We start from the raw sequence: 18,119 nt of genomic DNA on the forward strand, positions 1-18,119 counted from the left end.
TACGAAAAGGGTAGCTGATGTTTTCCGTAATTTAGCGACATATTTTCCCCTTAGAAAACGAAAGGAATTAGTTTTCCAGTGTTACGAGATTATAAGCTGATATTTTGCGACTGGAAGAAAGTGGTAGATTTTAAGTTACAACTAAATCCGAATTTCTGAGCTAACTATCTCAACCTTGGAGACTCAGGGTCAGATACAGTCAACTCTCGCCTTGCGGACACCAGCTAAATCCCCGGCAAAAATAAATTACATAGCAGACATTTGTCTGAAATAAATTCCTACTATTGCGGACTCTTGCTATACACGCGGTCCCGAGGGTGTCCGTAGTAAAGGGAGTTGACTGTAGTTGGGTCAGGAGGAAGGTAAAACTGCTTCGTTCTTGTAAACTTACCCGTTCATATATCCACCAAAATGAAATGGTTATCCGGTAGATTAACAGCTGAGAAGTTTAGTAGATCTGACACTAATTTATATCAACTTTGCTAGCTAACTGGGATCTCATGAATTTCTCTGACACTGTTCTTGGCCCTTCAAACTATTATCTTAGGCTACAGGAAAGGATATCTTTGTTTCTTTGTTTACAGAAAAACTGCAATCTTGGACAGTTGAAATGGCAAAATTAAGACCACCCCACCCCCACCTTTTCCCTCCGCGCACGAATTCATCATTGATTTTTTTTTTTTTTTTTTTGGGGGGGGGGGGGGGGTGTGGGGGGGAGAGGGGGGATTTAATTTCTTTTTTTATTCCATCCAAGATTGTAGGTGACAACACTCAAAACACTTTCGTTATGTACCATTCACCCTCCCCTCCAGTTACTTACTATAGAAGGAACTGCCTTGAACATACATCATGGTAAACCTTTTATTATTATTACTATTATTATTATTATTATTATTATTATTATTATTATTATTATTATTATCATCATCATCATCATCATCATCATCATCATCATCATCATCATTATTATTATTATTATTATTTTATTTTTGCGTTCGACTTTAATTCCTCGTATGGTAGTTATCTTAGTGAGGCAAGAGCTCATCTTATTTTAAGTAAAGTGAAGAATATCAAAGCTGCTCAGTATCGTTGCCGCATAGCTATAATTCACTGCAATACAAACATAAAGTAGTTAAATATGAAACAGTTGTGTAAATTACTTTGCAATCTACCTTGACAGCGAGAACGAACTGACATTTGTGTTAAATATAACTAGAGAAAAATCGTCGGGACGGACAGTGGCCGAAATTTTCTTTCAAGCTTCAAAGCTAGTACTGAAACGAGGCTGTTAATTCTTTTTATTTGTGCTGAGCTTTCATAAAAATATTACATTAGCACGCAAGTCTGATCTCTTAACAATATCAGACATTCTTTCCTACGCCCTGCCAATGTTCACGGCCTGCGTGAGCCAGCCTGCATGAGAAAAGTCGTTTACTTTCGCAGGCGAACTGATATTGTACCGTAGACTGCAGTGCTGGATTTTTTGGTCAGAAATACACGCACTTCTGATTTTGTCGAAAGCGAAGTAATCGAAGACAAAGACGTAAGCCTTCCGCTGTAGGTTCGAAACCTACAGACGAAATCGAAGCCTCGAAAATCAGAACTTGAAGCAATCAATATCCGAAAGCATTTGACAGTCGAAAATGAGACATCTTAAAGCTCGTAAACAAAGCAATCATTTATTTTAAGTTGTCGTCACAAAGTTCAGACATTTTCTTCGAGGGTTATTTCTTCTCCTTTTGTAAATAAATGGATAAAAGAAGTTTCGTTAAATTCGCAGTGAGGCGCGACATGTGGAGATGTGCTGCTGCCTGGATGTGACACTAAAGAACGCTTTGAGGTGAATTTGTTAATGCCACAGGGACGGGACATTGCCAAAAAATGAAGCATTCGAAAATGAAAAACAGCGCACGTTGTTAAACTCGAAAACAAGGAATCCAAAACTCGTCATCTTAAAATCTTTCTGTTCATCTTTCTGTTTTTGTACGCGCTGACGCAATTATGCTGGCTTTACTTTCAAACCAAGCTAAAATTATCGAAGACATCCGCCTGCCCAGTATTCTATAAAGGAGGGCTCCGTTAGGCATAATCCTTGAATTTGTTTTGGACTTAACGAGTTGCGACAGTGTTGGTTTAAAGTGAACTTTTAATCAATTGGTAAGTAATAAGCTGGGAGTTGTAGGATTAACTCAACTCTTCATAGCTGTTAAATGTAGAAATTTATCACAATCATTGTGTATAATTATATCAGTAATATGCAGTGTGCGTTACCATGAGCGCATTATCGAAAAACTCAGACTCAGATTTAAACCTAGCCCTTGTACTCTGTGATATGCGTCGCCTGGAGTTTTGGAAAGCATGTTACAAGATAATTATTTTACCAGTAACTTATTTATTTGTTTTTCTTCAAATAACGTATTTGCAGATTCGTCCATTTCTGTTAATTGCGCTCCTGGTTGAATTAACTTAAAGAAGGATCCATTATTGAGCAGTGCACGGTAAGTCATTGCCTTGCACTGACAGACAAGAGATGTAAAGTATTTACTTCTTATTTGTGTAGTTTTGTTTAATCACCAGGCTAACAGTGTTAAATGCGTGTTTCACTAAATATTATACCTAGAATTTTTAGAAAAATACTAGTAAGGCCTTACATTTGAGTGTGTATCTAAGAAACTGTAAATATTCATCCGGCAACGATGGATTGATTGGATGGGCGATAATTTTTAACTTTCTTTTTTTTTGCAGATTCGTCATTTCTGTTAATTACGCTGGTTGAACTAACTAACTTAAAGAATGATCCATTTAGAAAAGCAGTGAATGGTAAGTCATTAACTTATACAGACAAGAAATACAAACCGTCCACTTATTATTTGTCAAAGTATGTTTAACTTTGCTGATTTACCCTTTGCACTATATATCAAGGAACTCGCAATTCCTCAAAATCATATTATATTCTACTGAACTTAATTTGCGGCCATTACTGTCAAATCAGTGCGTAGTTTTCAAGGCAGTTGAGTTCAGGGTGTTAAAAATCTCGCAGTCATTCCTGAGAAGACTTTTATTTTGAATTTTGCTTAATTATGAAGGATATTCATCAATTAATATAGATAAAGGGTATTTTTCTGACCAGTAACGTACGAGTTCTTGCAAGGTGCACTTACGGGATATAAGTATAATTACTCAGGTGATTATAGAGATTCTGTTGATCTGATTGGTCGAGGATTGCGTCATATCCTGCTATAATCACCTCGCACGAGGTGATTATAGCGGGAGCACTAACTTTCAAAATGGTCGCTTAACTATTTGTTGACATTTCTGAAAAAGAAGTAAATAAGATGAAAGAAAATGCAATTCCGAAAGGCACTAAAGATGCAGTTAAGTCCGAGGTGATACCGTCGAAGGCAAGAGATGAAAATTTTGCTAATTATAATAAAAAACCCTTGTAAATTGCATGTTGTCGATCTCGATGACTTAAAATGAAGACAACAAATTAAGTTAAATTCGAGCAAGATTTTCTTTATTAACAGAATGATTTCACAAACAAAACAAGTTTAAGACAGAATTTGAAAGCATGGAAGTAAACAAGATGAATAAATGTCTCTGTAAGTTTTACGTTTCAGTGACGAGAAAAAAAAAACAGTTTTTATAATCTGAAAACTAGTTTGTTGTCCGTTCGAGCGGCTCTCGACCACCATCTAAAGTCACCGCCCCACAACAAAATATTTTCAACAAATGACTTAATTCCTACCTGAAGCAGCTTATCTCCGAGGGCAATTTATAAACGTCCGTTAACCGGCGAAGCCATCATGTCAACAAGAAATTGTGCAATAAAATGCTATCGCTAACACTTGAGATCCCGGCTCGAGTTTTACACCAAACAGCCTGGTTCATCTCCATCTATTTTGGTAAACGGGTCGGAGAAACCCAACATTCATTCACAGAAGTCAGTGCTTCGTCTCAATGAAGCGGCAGTTAAAGAATACTGACCTTCTGCTTGAGGCCGTGTGCAGTTTATCGATTGCGCATGTGATTTCGATTGAGAAGGTGATCGACAGACTGCGCGTCTCTGTTCATTGACGCGTGACGATTTGAAACAAACAAACAAAATCGACAGTTTTCGGACGGTACTTGTTTTTCTCTGATAATCACCTGAGACTTCGTCTCGGGGAATATGCACCAATATTTACTTCGCCTTCGGCGAACAATTGTTAAATATTGCCAAATCAAACTATAAGTGTTAAATGCGTCTTTCACTAAATATTATATCTAGAATGTTTAGAAAAAAATTCAGTAAGCCCTTACATCTGAGAAACTGTGAAGGTTCATCCCGCAACGATGGATCGATTGGTCGACATTTTTATCTTTCTTGTTACCGAATGCTGCACGACTTTCAGTCAAAGCAACTAAATACTTTCTCCTACAAGGACTAATACTAAACATTTTTCTTGGTCTCGAGTTGCTGCCTTTAATAGTGGTTGATATTTTGTGCCGAAATGAAAGTATTAATTTAAAAAATTGTTGTCAAGTAAAACGCTAGGTCTGTGGTTTAATAAGCCCATTCTCTGACTGTCCTTGATTTGGGGTCTAGCTTTTGTTTCTGCAATAAACAGATTGATCAGCAATAACTAAAGTCTCGCTGTTCTTTGTAATAGTCAGTGTTAAGGCTGAAAAACGTTCTGGTGACAAGGACAAGTTGCTGGGTTCAACTAGATCGAGAGCTTGACCAGGGATGAGCACGGATGAAGAAAAGCTTGTGGTCGCCGGCTCTAACTGATTGATTAATTGGTTGATTAATTTTTCCCTGAATACATTTAGTTGTCAACATTTCTACAAAAAGAAGTAAATTTTCAATTAAGTAACTGGCTTTAGGCTTGTTTTTAAATCAGCTGCTAATGTAGCCACTAGTATTGCAGATAAACTCAGTAAACTGGAAAATTCATTTAACGGTTTAAAAATTTCTTATTTGCAGAGAGTTTCTACCAAGCTTTCCTGACGTAACGCCGACAGCAATTTTGGGGTGAGTTACTCGCTTGTGTTAGGTTTCAGCAATTTAATTTTGCGAGGTTATTGACCACGGGCGAGAAGATATGCGTTATATTAGGGAGCATTAGCAGGCCAAAGGCGACGGCAGCGAAAACTTCACTATTATTAAAATGAATTCGCTTTGTTTCAAGCGTCGTCTGTTCTGTCGTGAATTGTAATACCGTCGTGAATTGTAATACCTGTCGTGAATTGTAATAACAGTTGTCGTGAATTGTAATAACGTACCTGTCGTGAATTGTAATAACCTGTTGTCGTAATTTGTAATAATCCGAGCTGTCGTGAATTGTAATACCACGTTGTCGTGATCTGTAATAAGTCTTAAGAACAAACAATTACAAAAAAATATATATAAAAAATGACGCAAAAACCCAACCTTTAGTTTGATCCATGTGTATTTTTTAAAAATTTATAACACAAAATCCAGCTTATTTTCGTAACATTTGTTTACGCTTTGAAATTGAAGCAAGACAACGTTTTAACACCCGAACAGTATAATTTGTCAGGCACCCTTGGTTGGGCAAAATTATTCCACTAACCGTATTTCAGCTGCGTGACTTTTCTAACTACGACAAAAATACGCTTTTTCATAATAAAGTAATTTAAAAGTACGAAAGAGATCTTGAGCGGTGAATGAATACATTTGGACAAGGAAGTCTCATTCTTTTTAAAATGCTCTGTAAGCTTGTTGTCTCAACGTATGGGAGTCACGTACATACTTTACACTCGGTTGTAAATAACAGTTCCTTGAAGACTTCTCAGAACAAAATCTTCAAAAACAACATTTGAAGAAAACATTACTCTATTCAAACAGAGATCACGCTACAGAGGTTACCCCGATAACCTTAAAGATAAAACTCTCTCGGACGGTCAATATCAGCGAAAGAATGTCGGCCCTACAAAACAAACATAAAACGCGCAAAAACATTTTGCCGTTTGTTGCAGAATATCGCCCTTCTGTACTTTACCTAAAAACCATTCAGATGAGTAAATGGCACTTGACAGAAAATCAGCCTCTGCTATGAGAGATCTACAAAGACCCTTCCCTACTTTCGTGCAGAAAAGGGAGATCTTTGAAAGACGGTGTATTTGTAAGAGCAAATTTGAAGGTCATATTCTTCCTATCTAGGAGCCTTGTTTGGCCTGTCATTTTACCATCATTGTATAATTGTTTGTTCTTAAGACTTATGACAAATCACGACAATGTGATATTACAATTCACGACAGCTCGGATTATTACAAATTACGACAACAGGTTATTACAATTCACGATAGGTACGTTATTACAATTCACGACAACAGCTGTTATTACAATTCTCGACAGGTATTACAATTCACGACAAGTGTTATTACAATTCACGACAGGTATTACAATTCACGACGGTATTACAATTCACGACAGAACAGTCGTCGCTATTATACCAACTCGTTGAATTCTTGGAGGCCACACCCAAGTTTAGAAAGAGAAACAAAAATTTGTCGTCGTGCGTTTACTTCCTCCATAAAACTTCCCATCAGGAAATTTCACATCCGTGTCGTGCAGTGACGGCGAAGAAATGTCCCAAAAAGTGTGATGTACGTGCAAAGTTGTTGTTTTGGTTATTAAAATTATTGTTTTGTTTTTTTTGTTTTTTTTTTGTTTTTTGACGTTCTCGTTGCGGTTGCCGTCGTCGTTGCCAGCGCCTCCTATTTTCCACCGCGTGCCGCACCCAATGATGTCGACCGAGGTCTCGATACGAGGGGAATATATCACATACCCTTAAGAGACAGGTCGGCAATATACTTGGTTTTCTATTGGTGCCTTTTCCACTGCAAAAAATAAATAAATAAATAAATAAATAAATAAATAAATACTTGATGTCTCTTGTTGAGAAACCCTCAGTTATGTACACAACTTCAGCACCTTCGGAAAAATTCAGACGATTTTGGCGTTTTAATGTAGTTTTTCCTCCTGAGAATCGTTTAGCATCTTAACTATATATAGTCGATCGAGGTCCGAAAAAAGCACGTTACAATCACTGTCCAATCGCGTTCTTGAATTTACACTTGACCAATTTGAGGAACCTGCATGTTGAATTCTTTGTTGCCAAATACGTCCGGATTTTCTTCATAAGTTGGTAATATATGGTTTTAAGCTCAGTTGACTGAGTAACTTTGTTTCAGGCGGGAAAAACGTTTGAATTTATTCCCGGGGTCAGAACATGATATATTCAAAACAAACAACAAAATGGCTTAGCTAACGTCACACAGTAGTCAACACATTATATGCACACGTGGTCAGGGGAGGGGTAACGTAAGGAGAAAATGGTGTTCCATCATCCTAAATTTGAAAACGAAGGACACAAAACTTATGCAATAAATTCTTCCACAACTGGAAAGTGAAGCAACTGACAATGGAAAACGAATTCACGTGGAAATTTTAGAACTGCAGGAAAGAAACGCCTGAAAACAAACCTCTAGTTTATTAACTATTGTTAATTCACTCCCAAACATCAACCATTTGCGTGTTTTACTGAGTATTGTGACAGCACAGGTCAACTGATGATAATCCAACTTTATTTTCTACTTTTTTACCAGTCGGGAACCTTATGTATGGTCGTAAATAGTCTCTTTGTGAATGGCCAAAGGAAGTTTTGTTAGATTCGTAGATGACAACATTGCGCTACTGTCTCGACTTCATGATGAGGGTTTTGTGACTAAATTAAAAAGGCCTGGGGGAGGGGAGAGTGTTCAAACCGAAGCACAAGAAATCGAAGGCCTACGCACCCGAAACGCAAAGGCACGCCAGCCAAAATGCTACATGACATGAAAACAAAATCGCAGCCAGCTTTTTGTTCCCTTTGTCTGTTTGAAAAGTTAATTCACGAGGAAGAATTCCTACTCGTTCTTAATTGATCTTAATATTTTCAAAGTAGCTGCAAATTTTAATAGTAAAATGCTCATCTTTCAAATGTTCTGTTTTTATCTCAAAAGATGATCGAGCTAAAACTGACGACATATCAGTAAGCTGACATGTTATTAAAATACACCTCGCCAAGCACTCCTTCGTTTGTCTCGGGTCTTTGCAGTTGTAATTGTTTGTCTGTAAATAACTTACATGTTTACAGGGTCATCATTTCTGTTTATTGAGCCTCATGAAAGTGATTCCAAGAAGACCCGATTCAGAAATGGGCTATTTGCAGTTGATATCAACTCAAAATTTCGTAATACTGGTAAACTTATATATTGCTTTCGTTTTCGAAGTAGGAAATATCTAATTAAAAATGCGAACAATGGACGGCTAGCATTTCGCTAAACCAACTCGAGAAATATATATAACATTCCAGTTCCGAAACATTTCTGTTACTTAAAGGGGCAGTCTCATGGGAGATCGATGGGAAATATCATGATTTTTGGCCAAAATTCAGTAAATTTAAACTTTGAACACTGTGTTAATTAATTTCTCAATCGCTAATTTAAAGAAATATTAATAGTGATTCTAAGACGAAAGGTTAAACCAAAATATAGTACAACCAGCGATTTTTGGTGCGTTACAACAGCGAAATTTGAAAACGTCCGCCAGACGTTTTCAAATTTGAACCCCTCTCTATCTTGGTCATCTGCCGGCAAAAATATACTTGGATAGTTTCTTTGCATTCTGATAGTCTTTTAATGGAATTTTGTCACTATATCTTGGCTGCTATCAACCGAATAGCGTCTTTCCGATTTTCGATGTATTACTAAAAATAGCGTGGTACTGTCCCTATAAATTTTCGGCTATTAAAGCATCCGAACAGATCAAACTGTACTAGTTTAAACAAATATGTCTTCAGAAGGCCACCAAACGATCTGGGAACACAGTGTACAGTTTGTTCCCGTTAGGTACTCCTGATAAAAGACACTTGTTGCTTAAATAGCTTTTTTCACTCTGCTGTTTTCACGCTCTGCCCACTTTACACAGCGCAACGAGGTCTATTCGTCAACATCACACCATGTTTCACTAAACTTAATTTGCTGCGTTACTGACTTAGTACTAGTTTCTGAGGGAGCCCAGTTCAGGGTCTTGCAAACCCAGTCATTCCTGCAATGCAAATATTTTGAATTTTACTCAATTTTGCTTATCAAGTTGTTGACGCTGTCCTTTTAAGATATTTAAACGATTCGCGTTTTGCCTTTCCTTAAAAAAACTCTTCACCTTTTCTTTTGGAAATTAATGTGCACTGACACTTCTTATTGATTTAACCATTCCTTTGTTTATTGCCTGAGTCCGAGGTCAGTCAGTCAGTCAGTCAGTCGGTAGGTCGGTAGGTCGGTCGGTCAGTCAGTCAGTCAGTCAGTCAGTCAGTTAGTCAGTTGCTTAGTTCGGGTTAGTTAGCTGATTAGGTACTTTTTTTGTTTGTTAAATAGTAATCAAAATAAAACAGCTTTTGGTTTGGTCTGTTATACGAGAAGAAATCGTGTAATTTTTCTTCCCACCTTGAACATTTTTAAACATAAAGCAATTGTCTATTAAATGATATCTTAATCAGCTGTTTACTCTGATCGTGAAATCGCTTACACGAATCGAAACAACAGATCGCGGTAATGCCAATTTTCCTTTCAACATAACAGACAAGAGATATGTATTTTGAATTAAACCGGTTCACAGGGATTCCGTGTCTGTCAGTACCAAGTGAGTAAGTTATCAAACAGTCGAAGAGAAAGTACCAATGGGGAACTTGTCTTCACTTCATTGAACTTCTCAATCTTTCTCCTTTTCTAGTTACGTCCATGGTGAAACAGAGGCACATTTGAAAGGATCTCAAATCATCATCTTAACTAAATGGCGGAGGGCGAGTCAGAAGATATAGTGAAACACATGGAAGAGCTTAGCATTTCCAAATCAATAGGCGATAAAGAGTGGGAGGGAAATGCCTATTATAAACTGGGTTGTATATACTTGAGTCAGGGTAATCTTAAACAAGCCATAGAGTACTTTAAACTACATCTTAGTATTGCTAAAGAATTAGGGGACAGGTCTGGGGAGGGAGTAGCCTGCTGCGCTCTGGGCAGTGCTTATCACCGTCTGGGTGATTTTCAACAAGCCATAGAGTGGCACAAGCTAGATCTTAGTATCGCTAAAGAATTAGGGAACAGGGCTTGGGAGTTAATAGCTTGTTTCAATCTGGGCATTGTTCATAACAGTCTGCACAATTTTGAACAAGCCATAGAGTATTACAAACGATCTATTAGTATCGCTAAGGAAGAAGGAGACAGGACCAAGGAGGGAGAAGCCTGTCAAAGTCTGGGCAATGCTTATTCCAATCAGGGCAGTTTTGAACAAGCCGTGGAGTATTACAAACAATGTGTTAGTATCGCTAAAGAAGAAGGAGACAGGACCCAGGAGGGAGAAGCCTGCTTCGCTCTGGGCGATGCTTATTATCGTGTGGGTGATTTGCCACAAGCCATAGAGTATTATAAACAATGGCTTCGTATTGCTAAAGAATTAGGGGACAGCATCCAAGAGGGAAAAGCGTATTGCAACCTGGGTAGTGCTTATCACCGTTTGGGCGATTTCCAACAAGCCATAGAGTACCACAAACTGAATCTTAATGTCGCTAAAGAGTTGGGGTATAGGGATTGGGAGGGAAGAGCCTGTTACAATCTGGGAATTGTTTACAACAGTCTGCCTAATGTTAAGGAAGCCATAGAGTACTACAAACAATGTGTTAGTATTTCTAACGAAGTAGGGGAGAGGACTCGGGAGGGAGACGCCTATTGCAATCTGGGTAGTGCTTATCACCGTTTGGGCGATTTCCAACAAGCCATAGAGTGCCACAAACTGCATCTTAATGTCGCTAAAGAGTTAGGGGATAGGGATGGGGAGGGAAGAGCCTGTTTCAATCTGGGAATTGTTTACAACAGTCTGCTTAATGTTAAGCAAGCCTTAGAGTACTACAAACAATGTGTTAGTATTTATAACGAAAAAGGGGAGAGGACTCGGGAGGCGGGAGACGCCTATTGCAATCTGGGTGATGCTTATCACCGTTTGGGTGATTTCCAACAAGCCATAGAGTGCCACAAACTGCATCTTAATGTCGCTAAAGAGTTAGGGGATAGGGATTGGGAGGGAAGAGCCTGTTTTAATCTGGGTAAAGCTTATGAACGTCTAGGTAATTTTAACCAAGCCGTAGTGTACCACGAACTTCATCTTAGAATTGCTAAAGAATTAGGGGGCAGATCTAGGGAGGGAGAAGCCTATTCCATTCTGGGTAGTGCTTATTGGAGTCTGAGTAATTTTGAGCAAAGCATAAAGTGCCTCAAACAGGGACTCAGTATCGCCAAAGAAGTAGGGAACAGGGCTAGTACGGGAATTTCTTCTACTACTCTGGGTAATGCTTATATCAAAATGGGGGATTATCAACAAGCCGCAGAGTGCATAAAGCAGGGTCTTGGTATTGCTAAAGAAGTCGGTGACAGGGTTGCTGAGGGAATGGCTTATAAAAGTTTAGGCCATATGTGTAACCTCTTCGATAATTTTGAAGGGGCAATTAAGTACCACAAACAAAGCCTTAGTATTGCAAAAGAGTCAGGGAACAAGCTTGCGGAGGCACTCGCATGCTATTCACTAGGTCTTAACTATGAAAGATCGGGTTCTTTTAATGAGGCTATTGATTATTATCGAGTGAGCGTAAAAATCTTAGATGACTCAAGAGCTCTTCTTCACTCAGAAGAAAAAATAAGCTTTCGTGATCAATATGCGATTTCGTACACTGCTCTATGGAGACTTCTTGTTCGTGTTGGAGCGACTGATGAGGCTTTGTTCGCTGCTGAGAAAGGACGAGCACAGGCTTTGATGAATGTTTTGAAGATAGAGTATGGTGTTTACTCAGTATCTTCCGTGTCAGTTGAACCTAAAGAATATATTTCAAATTTATTAATCAATTCAGCTACCCAAATAGTTTTTGTGGGACATGCTCTTCACAGCATCAGTTTTTGGTTACTGAGAAAAGGCAAAGAGATTCTTTATAAACAAAAGGAAATTGAATGTGGAAGTTCCAAGTCGTTAGTGGAAGACACTTTAAGAGACATTGGTGCAGGTGTTCGTGTCAAGTGCGAGAATCGCTCAATGGAGGAGCTAAGCAATGACCCGCCGTCCAACAGAGAAGCTGCTGAGGAAACAGAACAATCACCGACCTCCTCTGTCAATTCCTTGCGCCGGCTATATGATGTTCTTATTGGCCCCATTGCAGACTTGCTCCAAGGTGACCAGTTAATCGTTGTTCCGGACGATCCATTTTGCTTGGCTCCTTATTCTGCGCTGAGTGAATCAATCAGGATTCGCACTGTTCCCTCGCTGACCGCTTTACGTCTGATCGCAGATGCGCCTGATAGCCTCCACAGTAGGGGTGGTGCACTGCTTGTTGGAGATCCATGGTTAGAAGAAGTCACCAACCTGGTGGGGGAGCCCTTTTGGGAGCAGCTGCCATTCGCCAGAAAGGAAGTGGAGATGATTGGAACACTTCTGAAGACCGCACCTCTCACCGGACGAGATGCAACTAAAGGCGAAGTGATGAAAAGATTGGAGTCGGTTGCTTTGGTGCACATTGCCGCCCACGGATGTGCTGAAACTGGAGAAATTCTTTTGGCCCCAAACCCAGGTTGGACATCCCGCATCCCTGGTAAGGAACACTACATTTTAACAATGTCAGATGTACAAGCCGTTCGTCTGCGAGCAAGACTCGTTGTGCTTAGCTGCTGTCACAGAGGCCGGGAAGAAGTCAAGTCTGAGGGCGTGGTTGGTATCGCGCGGGCTTTCTTGTGTGCTGGTGCTTGCTCTGTTCTGGTGTCACTCTGGGCGATTGATGACGAGGCCACCATGGAGTTCATGAAACACTTCTACCAACACCTGACGGATGGAAAAAGCGCGAGTGTGGCTCTTCACCAGGCCATGAAATCCCTGCGCGAGTCAGAGCAGTTCCGCGACTCAAAGTACTGGGCTCCATTTGTGCTGATTGGTGATGACGTGACGCTTGAATTTGGAGACAACAAGTAAAATGGGATGGTAAGTCTAGTTTGCATTTGACTTTGAACAGAAATAATTTTTTGGTTAATAAGGACAGTTCACAAAATTTGCATAAAAGATGACGTTGACTTCGTGAGTGATCTTGGAATTTGGCGTGTTTTGATTTCATTTCTTTCATCATGGTTAACTAAGCCTGTTCCAGGCAATCATGATCAGATCTTTCTAAGAGTGTAAGTAATAAGGTCGAGACAGGATTGCGTTGAAGCAAAAAAAAAATGTTGTTAGACGCAAAAGGAGACGTGACATGAATTTTTTGTTTTTACTTCGTAATATCTTTACTTTGCCTTCCAAAAGCCCAAACTAAGACCTGGAACAAGTTTAGTTAAGTGTCCACTGGCTGAAGACCAAAATTCTAGCAGTTACATTTTCAATTTAAAAAAGAACCTGTATATACGTGAAAGCTCGTATAGCTAAGTACTGTCCCCCACCCCCCACCCCCCCCCCCCCCCCCATTACAATTTATTCACCTTTTCATATTTCTTGCAATCCGGTGGAATACTTCAGAAACTTGTAATCAGCAGTCTAAAAGAAGAGAACTAATTCCTTTTATTTTATTTTGCAGCAATGCCATCATCCTCAAGACAAGAGGAGACTAACTGACTTGGCAAGAAACTGATGCGTTGATGACGTCCTCTTGGTATGATGAGAGTTGTCACAACAACTTGTATATAGTGTAAATATCTTGTAGATGAGAAAAACAAACACTCAATAACAAATGAAAAAGGAAAAAAATAGAGACTATTTCATCAATTATTTGTTTTTCTGAAGCACAAGTGAAGTGTTCGTTAACTTTTGTGAACTTTTTTAAATGTACGATGTAACGTTTAGAAAAAAGGACACATAAATTTGACGTCACAATTACTTTATACAGTTGCATAACAAATAATATACCAAGATTGCATAGACATTTTGAAGTCATGGTGCATATGTATTTTCCGAAGTCATTTCTCGTTTTGAAACAATATTCAAGACTAAGGTTTACTTTAATGCTGATTTAGAAAAAGCGTGGTCCAATGTAACAGCCTAATTACCCATATTTTGAAAGACAAACTTAAGTTCCGAAAGAGTAAAATTTCTTGAGTTTCTGGTGTCGGTTGTAAAGTCTGATTCTTCCCAAGTTCTCATTTGAATGTTTTCTTTTTTAACTAAGATATCTTACCCGCAAAATCCTGGTTGTCATTTTAACTAAACACAGTCTAAGTCCCTTGTGCCGGGTTTACAAAATTAGAAAGAGCGCAAAACACCAAAAAAATTGATTTTGACATGCAGTCTAAGACTGTGAGGCTACTCAAAAAAACCTGATTTTAAGAGAGAGAAACTACAAAGTGAAATATTTCTCAGTAACTTGTCTAGTAACAGCAATTAGTGTGCTGCAATTAGCTGGATGGAATTTAAACTAAATAGGCTGAGCAGAGTGATGATGCACATTTTATTTTAGAACTAAGTAAATTAGTAAAAAATTAATTGATTAATTAAATAAGTTAGTAGGTACTAAGTAAGTAGATATAGAGCACTCTTCAATTGGGTGTCGAAGAAATTGCAAGCATTTGCTTCGGTTTTGTTCTACTATGCTTTTTGATTCGTCAGCAAAACTCGTGACACTTTCTCAACCAATGGGAGGCAAAGTCAAAACCAATCGTGCCTTGCACGCACACGTTTTTCCCGCGCTTGACGCCGGCTACATGTAATTGCTTTGTGTTCCGATTGCATCACTGAACTATTTAAGTTTGTTCTGATTGGTTAGAGTAATTACTTAGGGTTTGACACTCAATTGAAAACTGCTCTATAAAGTCAGTAAGTAAGCTAGCTGTGTTTACATGATACCCGACGACTTTCAAACCGGTAGATTCGTTTCCATAGTATCATCCATTATCAGTAATAACGGTATGATCTCAACCCAAAAGTTTTACGGGATAAAGAAATTCAATTTTTGTTGGAAAACTTACTTCGGGGTCATGTAAACGGGACATGGCTGTTTGTTTCATGTTTCTATTAAGTTTCAACATTTCGTTACAGAATTAAAATTATAAGCCTCATTAAACAGGTGTTGAAGTTCTAAGGGAATGAAAGTCTAACCAGTATCGTGTAAACCTCCCATTACAGAACAATAAGTGTAGCGTATATAATGAGTGAGATTACTGTAAACGTTTGCAATAAAATAGCGAAATCTGTAAATCTGTAATTTTCATGATTATAGCCCTATTAGCCTCATAAGAATTTGCAAAATTCAATAGAATTTTTACTCTAAAACTTCGATCAGTAAAGGCCCAGTATAGTGGGCAACATTTTCTATTTTATTGCAACTTTTCGCGCAACAAGTGTTGCGTTGCAAGTTGCGATTGTTTGCTGTGCGAATTAGCACCTAAGCGCAAGAAATTTTCATGTTGCAAAACGTAGAAACGACGCTTACTTTCTGCAACATGAAAATTTGTTGCGCGCGGAGGTGGTAATACGCGCAACAAACAATCGCCACTTGCAACCCAACACTTGTTGCCCGACAAGTTGCAAGAAAATTCTGCCCGTGTTACGTGGTCTTAAAAGTAAAGGAAATAGCCTTAATGTCCTTTTAATTCTTGCCAGCAATTAAGTCGAGGTCGAGTTTTCTTGGAAGGGAGGTCGGGGTGGCTGAGCATATTTAAGCTGTCATTGTGACAGTGGAGGAGGCAGTTGATGCTAGGAGTTGGCGCAAAAGGAAAAAAATCTCTAGATTTCAGATTTCCAGCGATTGATATCTCTATAACGATTTAATGACACGTGAACGACAATTGGCAAGTCTCAATTTAAAAATCGACTTCAGTGGAAGTTACAGCATTTTATAATTAACAGTCTCATGTCGAACTTTCGGTCGATGCTTTCAATTTGAATAAAGAAAACATCCCTCTTTGTTTGTTTCGCACCAAAGCGTCTGTTTTTCCGCTTTTTATTTATTTTTCTTTCACTTACTCGATATTTTGGCCTCGTTTTCCTCTGGGTGATGTTCTCTGACTTTATTAATGAAGTCCACCTGCAAATACTTAGACACTTTTAAGCAAAGCTCCAATCGGCCTAAGAATTAGACATAAGAAGTTTTACTCTCTACGTTTCGATTATTTGGAAATTTTCTTGCTGTAATTTTACCGCATCCTATGTTATCCTGGACCCAGTGGAGAAGTGACGTCCGTTTACTACACAAAGAGGGATGTTTAAGAGGGATGTTTTCTACGTCTGAAACGAAATTACTTTCATTGGACGTTTTTTGAAAATATCTATCTTTTGGAAATACGGTCATTATAAGGTCGTGAACAAGTGGCAGCGATGTAAAACTGGTGTGTGTCTTCCGAGAAAATAGCCCCACACAATACAAGGAACAAGAAATCAAGTTAGCTTCTGCGTCAGATATAACCGCTCATTTTTATTCTAGGTGTTAACTTAGAAAACAAAACAGTGGTTGTGAGATGAGTGTCACAAAAACAAAACCAGAGCCGAATTGCTCTGGCCAATCACAGAACTCCAAATAGCACAATAACCAGTTAGATTTCCAAAAAAGATGAATGCAATTTGCGGCAAGAGCGGGAAAACATGTCCGCGCATTAAAAAAAAAATAGTTTGGATTCTGTAACTAAGCGCACTAAAGCAAAACCAAGGAAGAACAAGATAATTTCACTTATACTTAATTCAGACCAGTTTAAAGCAAAATCTTTTCTCTGGAAATAATCTTCACTTGTTCAGATATTTGTTACATTATAAAAAGAAACCGTGATTACTCACAAGCTTTCTCTAGAGAGCTATAGAACAGTATCAAAGAACTGGCATGTACTAAGGGCAGACAGGACTTAGTGCAGGGACCCATAAATTCTATACGTTATTTGCATAAGCAAATGAATTGCACTCTCCTCAGGTATTCTGTGGCCTTATATGATTTGAACACTACAAATTCAACCCAACTGTGGATCTAGCCCTGACGAAGGAAAGGGTTGCTCTCCCTTATATTCCTGCAAAAAATATAGGGACAAAATACCCCACTCCCCTCCCCGCCCCTTCAGCTACAACCCTGGATTGGCCACTGTAACAAAAGCATACATGTACCTACCCCTAAGTCGGCTGTTTACATACAGAATCGTGTTCTTCACATACAAGTATATAAATATGACTATAGCAATATCACTATGCAGTATTTAGGAAAATTTCCTGAGTTGAGGAAAGGAGACGTTTCTGTTCTATTAAAATATAATTAGGCCTGAAGAACTTTGACGTTAATTTTCCAAACAAAGTTTGAAATTTTATTCACTTTCAAACTCATTTTCTTTATAAGTACACTTCAACCCTCCACCCTCCCCCGACCCTGGCGTTGTAAGTAAACCTCAGGATTTGCCATTTCTATCTGTAGTATTATTCTCTCATCATTCATTACAGCTGTTTCTCCTTATATAATTATGCGTCTCCAAATGCGCCAAAACCGTATCTACATGATGCACTCCTCCCTACTTACAGCAAAACATTTCCTGAAACTTTACTCTGGCTGCATTTTCTCCTTCACAGGGTATATTAGTATCATGGGCTCTTCTTGTATGAGTTATTAACTCTGCCTTCTTTTTAAAAGAATCATCGCACTGTGTACACTGATAGGGTTTTAAGCCTTGGTGTCTTGACCTGACATGTCTTTCCAAGTGTTGCTTTCGACCAAAACTTTTGTAGCACTGCTCACAATTGAATGATCTCTCCTGACTTGTATGTTTTTTACTTTGAGTATTTTCAGTGGACTCCTCTTCTGTATGACTCCTCAGGTGTCTTTTAAGCTGTGAATGCCACTTGAAAATTTCACTACAAATCCTACACCTAAAAGCATATAGCCTATTAGGCTTTTTCTGTGGAAAGTTATTTTTGTAGCCATTGTGTCAGCCTACATGAAAGATAACATAAAAGATGGCGCATTATAAAGAAGTATTTCCTCCAAAGTGAACTTGAACTGACATATTAGTTCTGACCATACCTAAACTTGTACCCAGGTCATCCCTGAACTGACTGAGATCTGGGTACGAGATAAGACCATGCCCCC

General features: G+C 38.6%; 1 protein-coding gene across 2 annotated transcripts in view; it reads left to right on the plus strand.

Moving 5' to 3' along the window:
• Positions 1-1,999: 1,999 nt before the first annotated feature.
• Positions 2,000-18,119, plus strand: part of LOC146482885 (uncharacterized) — a 65,413-nt gene continuing 49,293 nt past the window's right edge. Inside the window, exons 1-6 of one of the 2 annotated variants that reach the window (XR_014863995.1) lie at positions 2,000-2,157; positions 2,426-2,498; positions 2,746-2,820; positions 4,970-5,021; positions 9,782-13,063; positions 13,647-15,128. Coding sequence is in view for 1 of the 2 variants with exons in the window: in XM_085106528.1 (XP_084962654.1) it covers positions 9,842-13,054 (3,213 nt within the window). In the remaining variant the exon portion in view is untranslated. Of the gene's footprint in view, positions 2,158-2,425; positions 2,499-2,745; positions 2,821-4,969; positions 5,022-9,781; positions 13,064-13,646; positions 16,117-18,119 lie in introns of those variants that run through there. The other variant, XM_085106528.1, reaches the window with a different exon arrangement.

Source organism: Pavona decussata, unplaced genomic scaffold (genome assembly GCF_977016875.1).
Source record: "Pavona decussata unplaced genomic scaffold, jaPavDecu1.1 SCAFFOLD_41, whole genome shotgun sequence".
Lineage (NCBI taxonomy): Eukaryota > Metazoa > Cnidaria > Anthozoa > Scleractinia > Agariciidae > Pavona > Pavona decussata.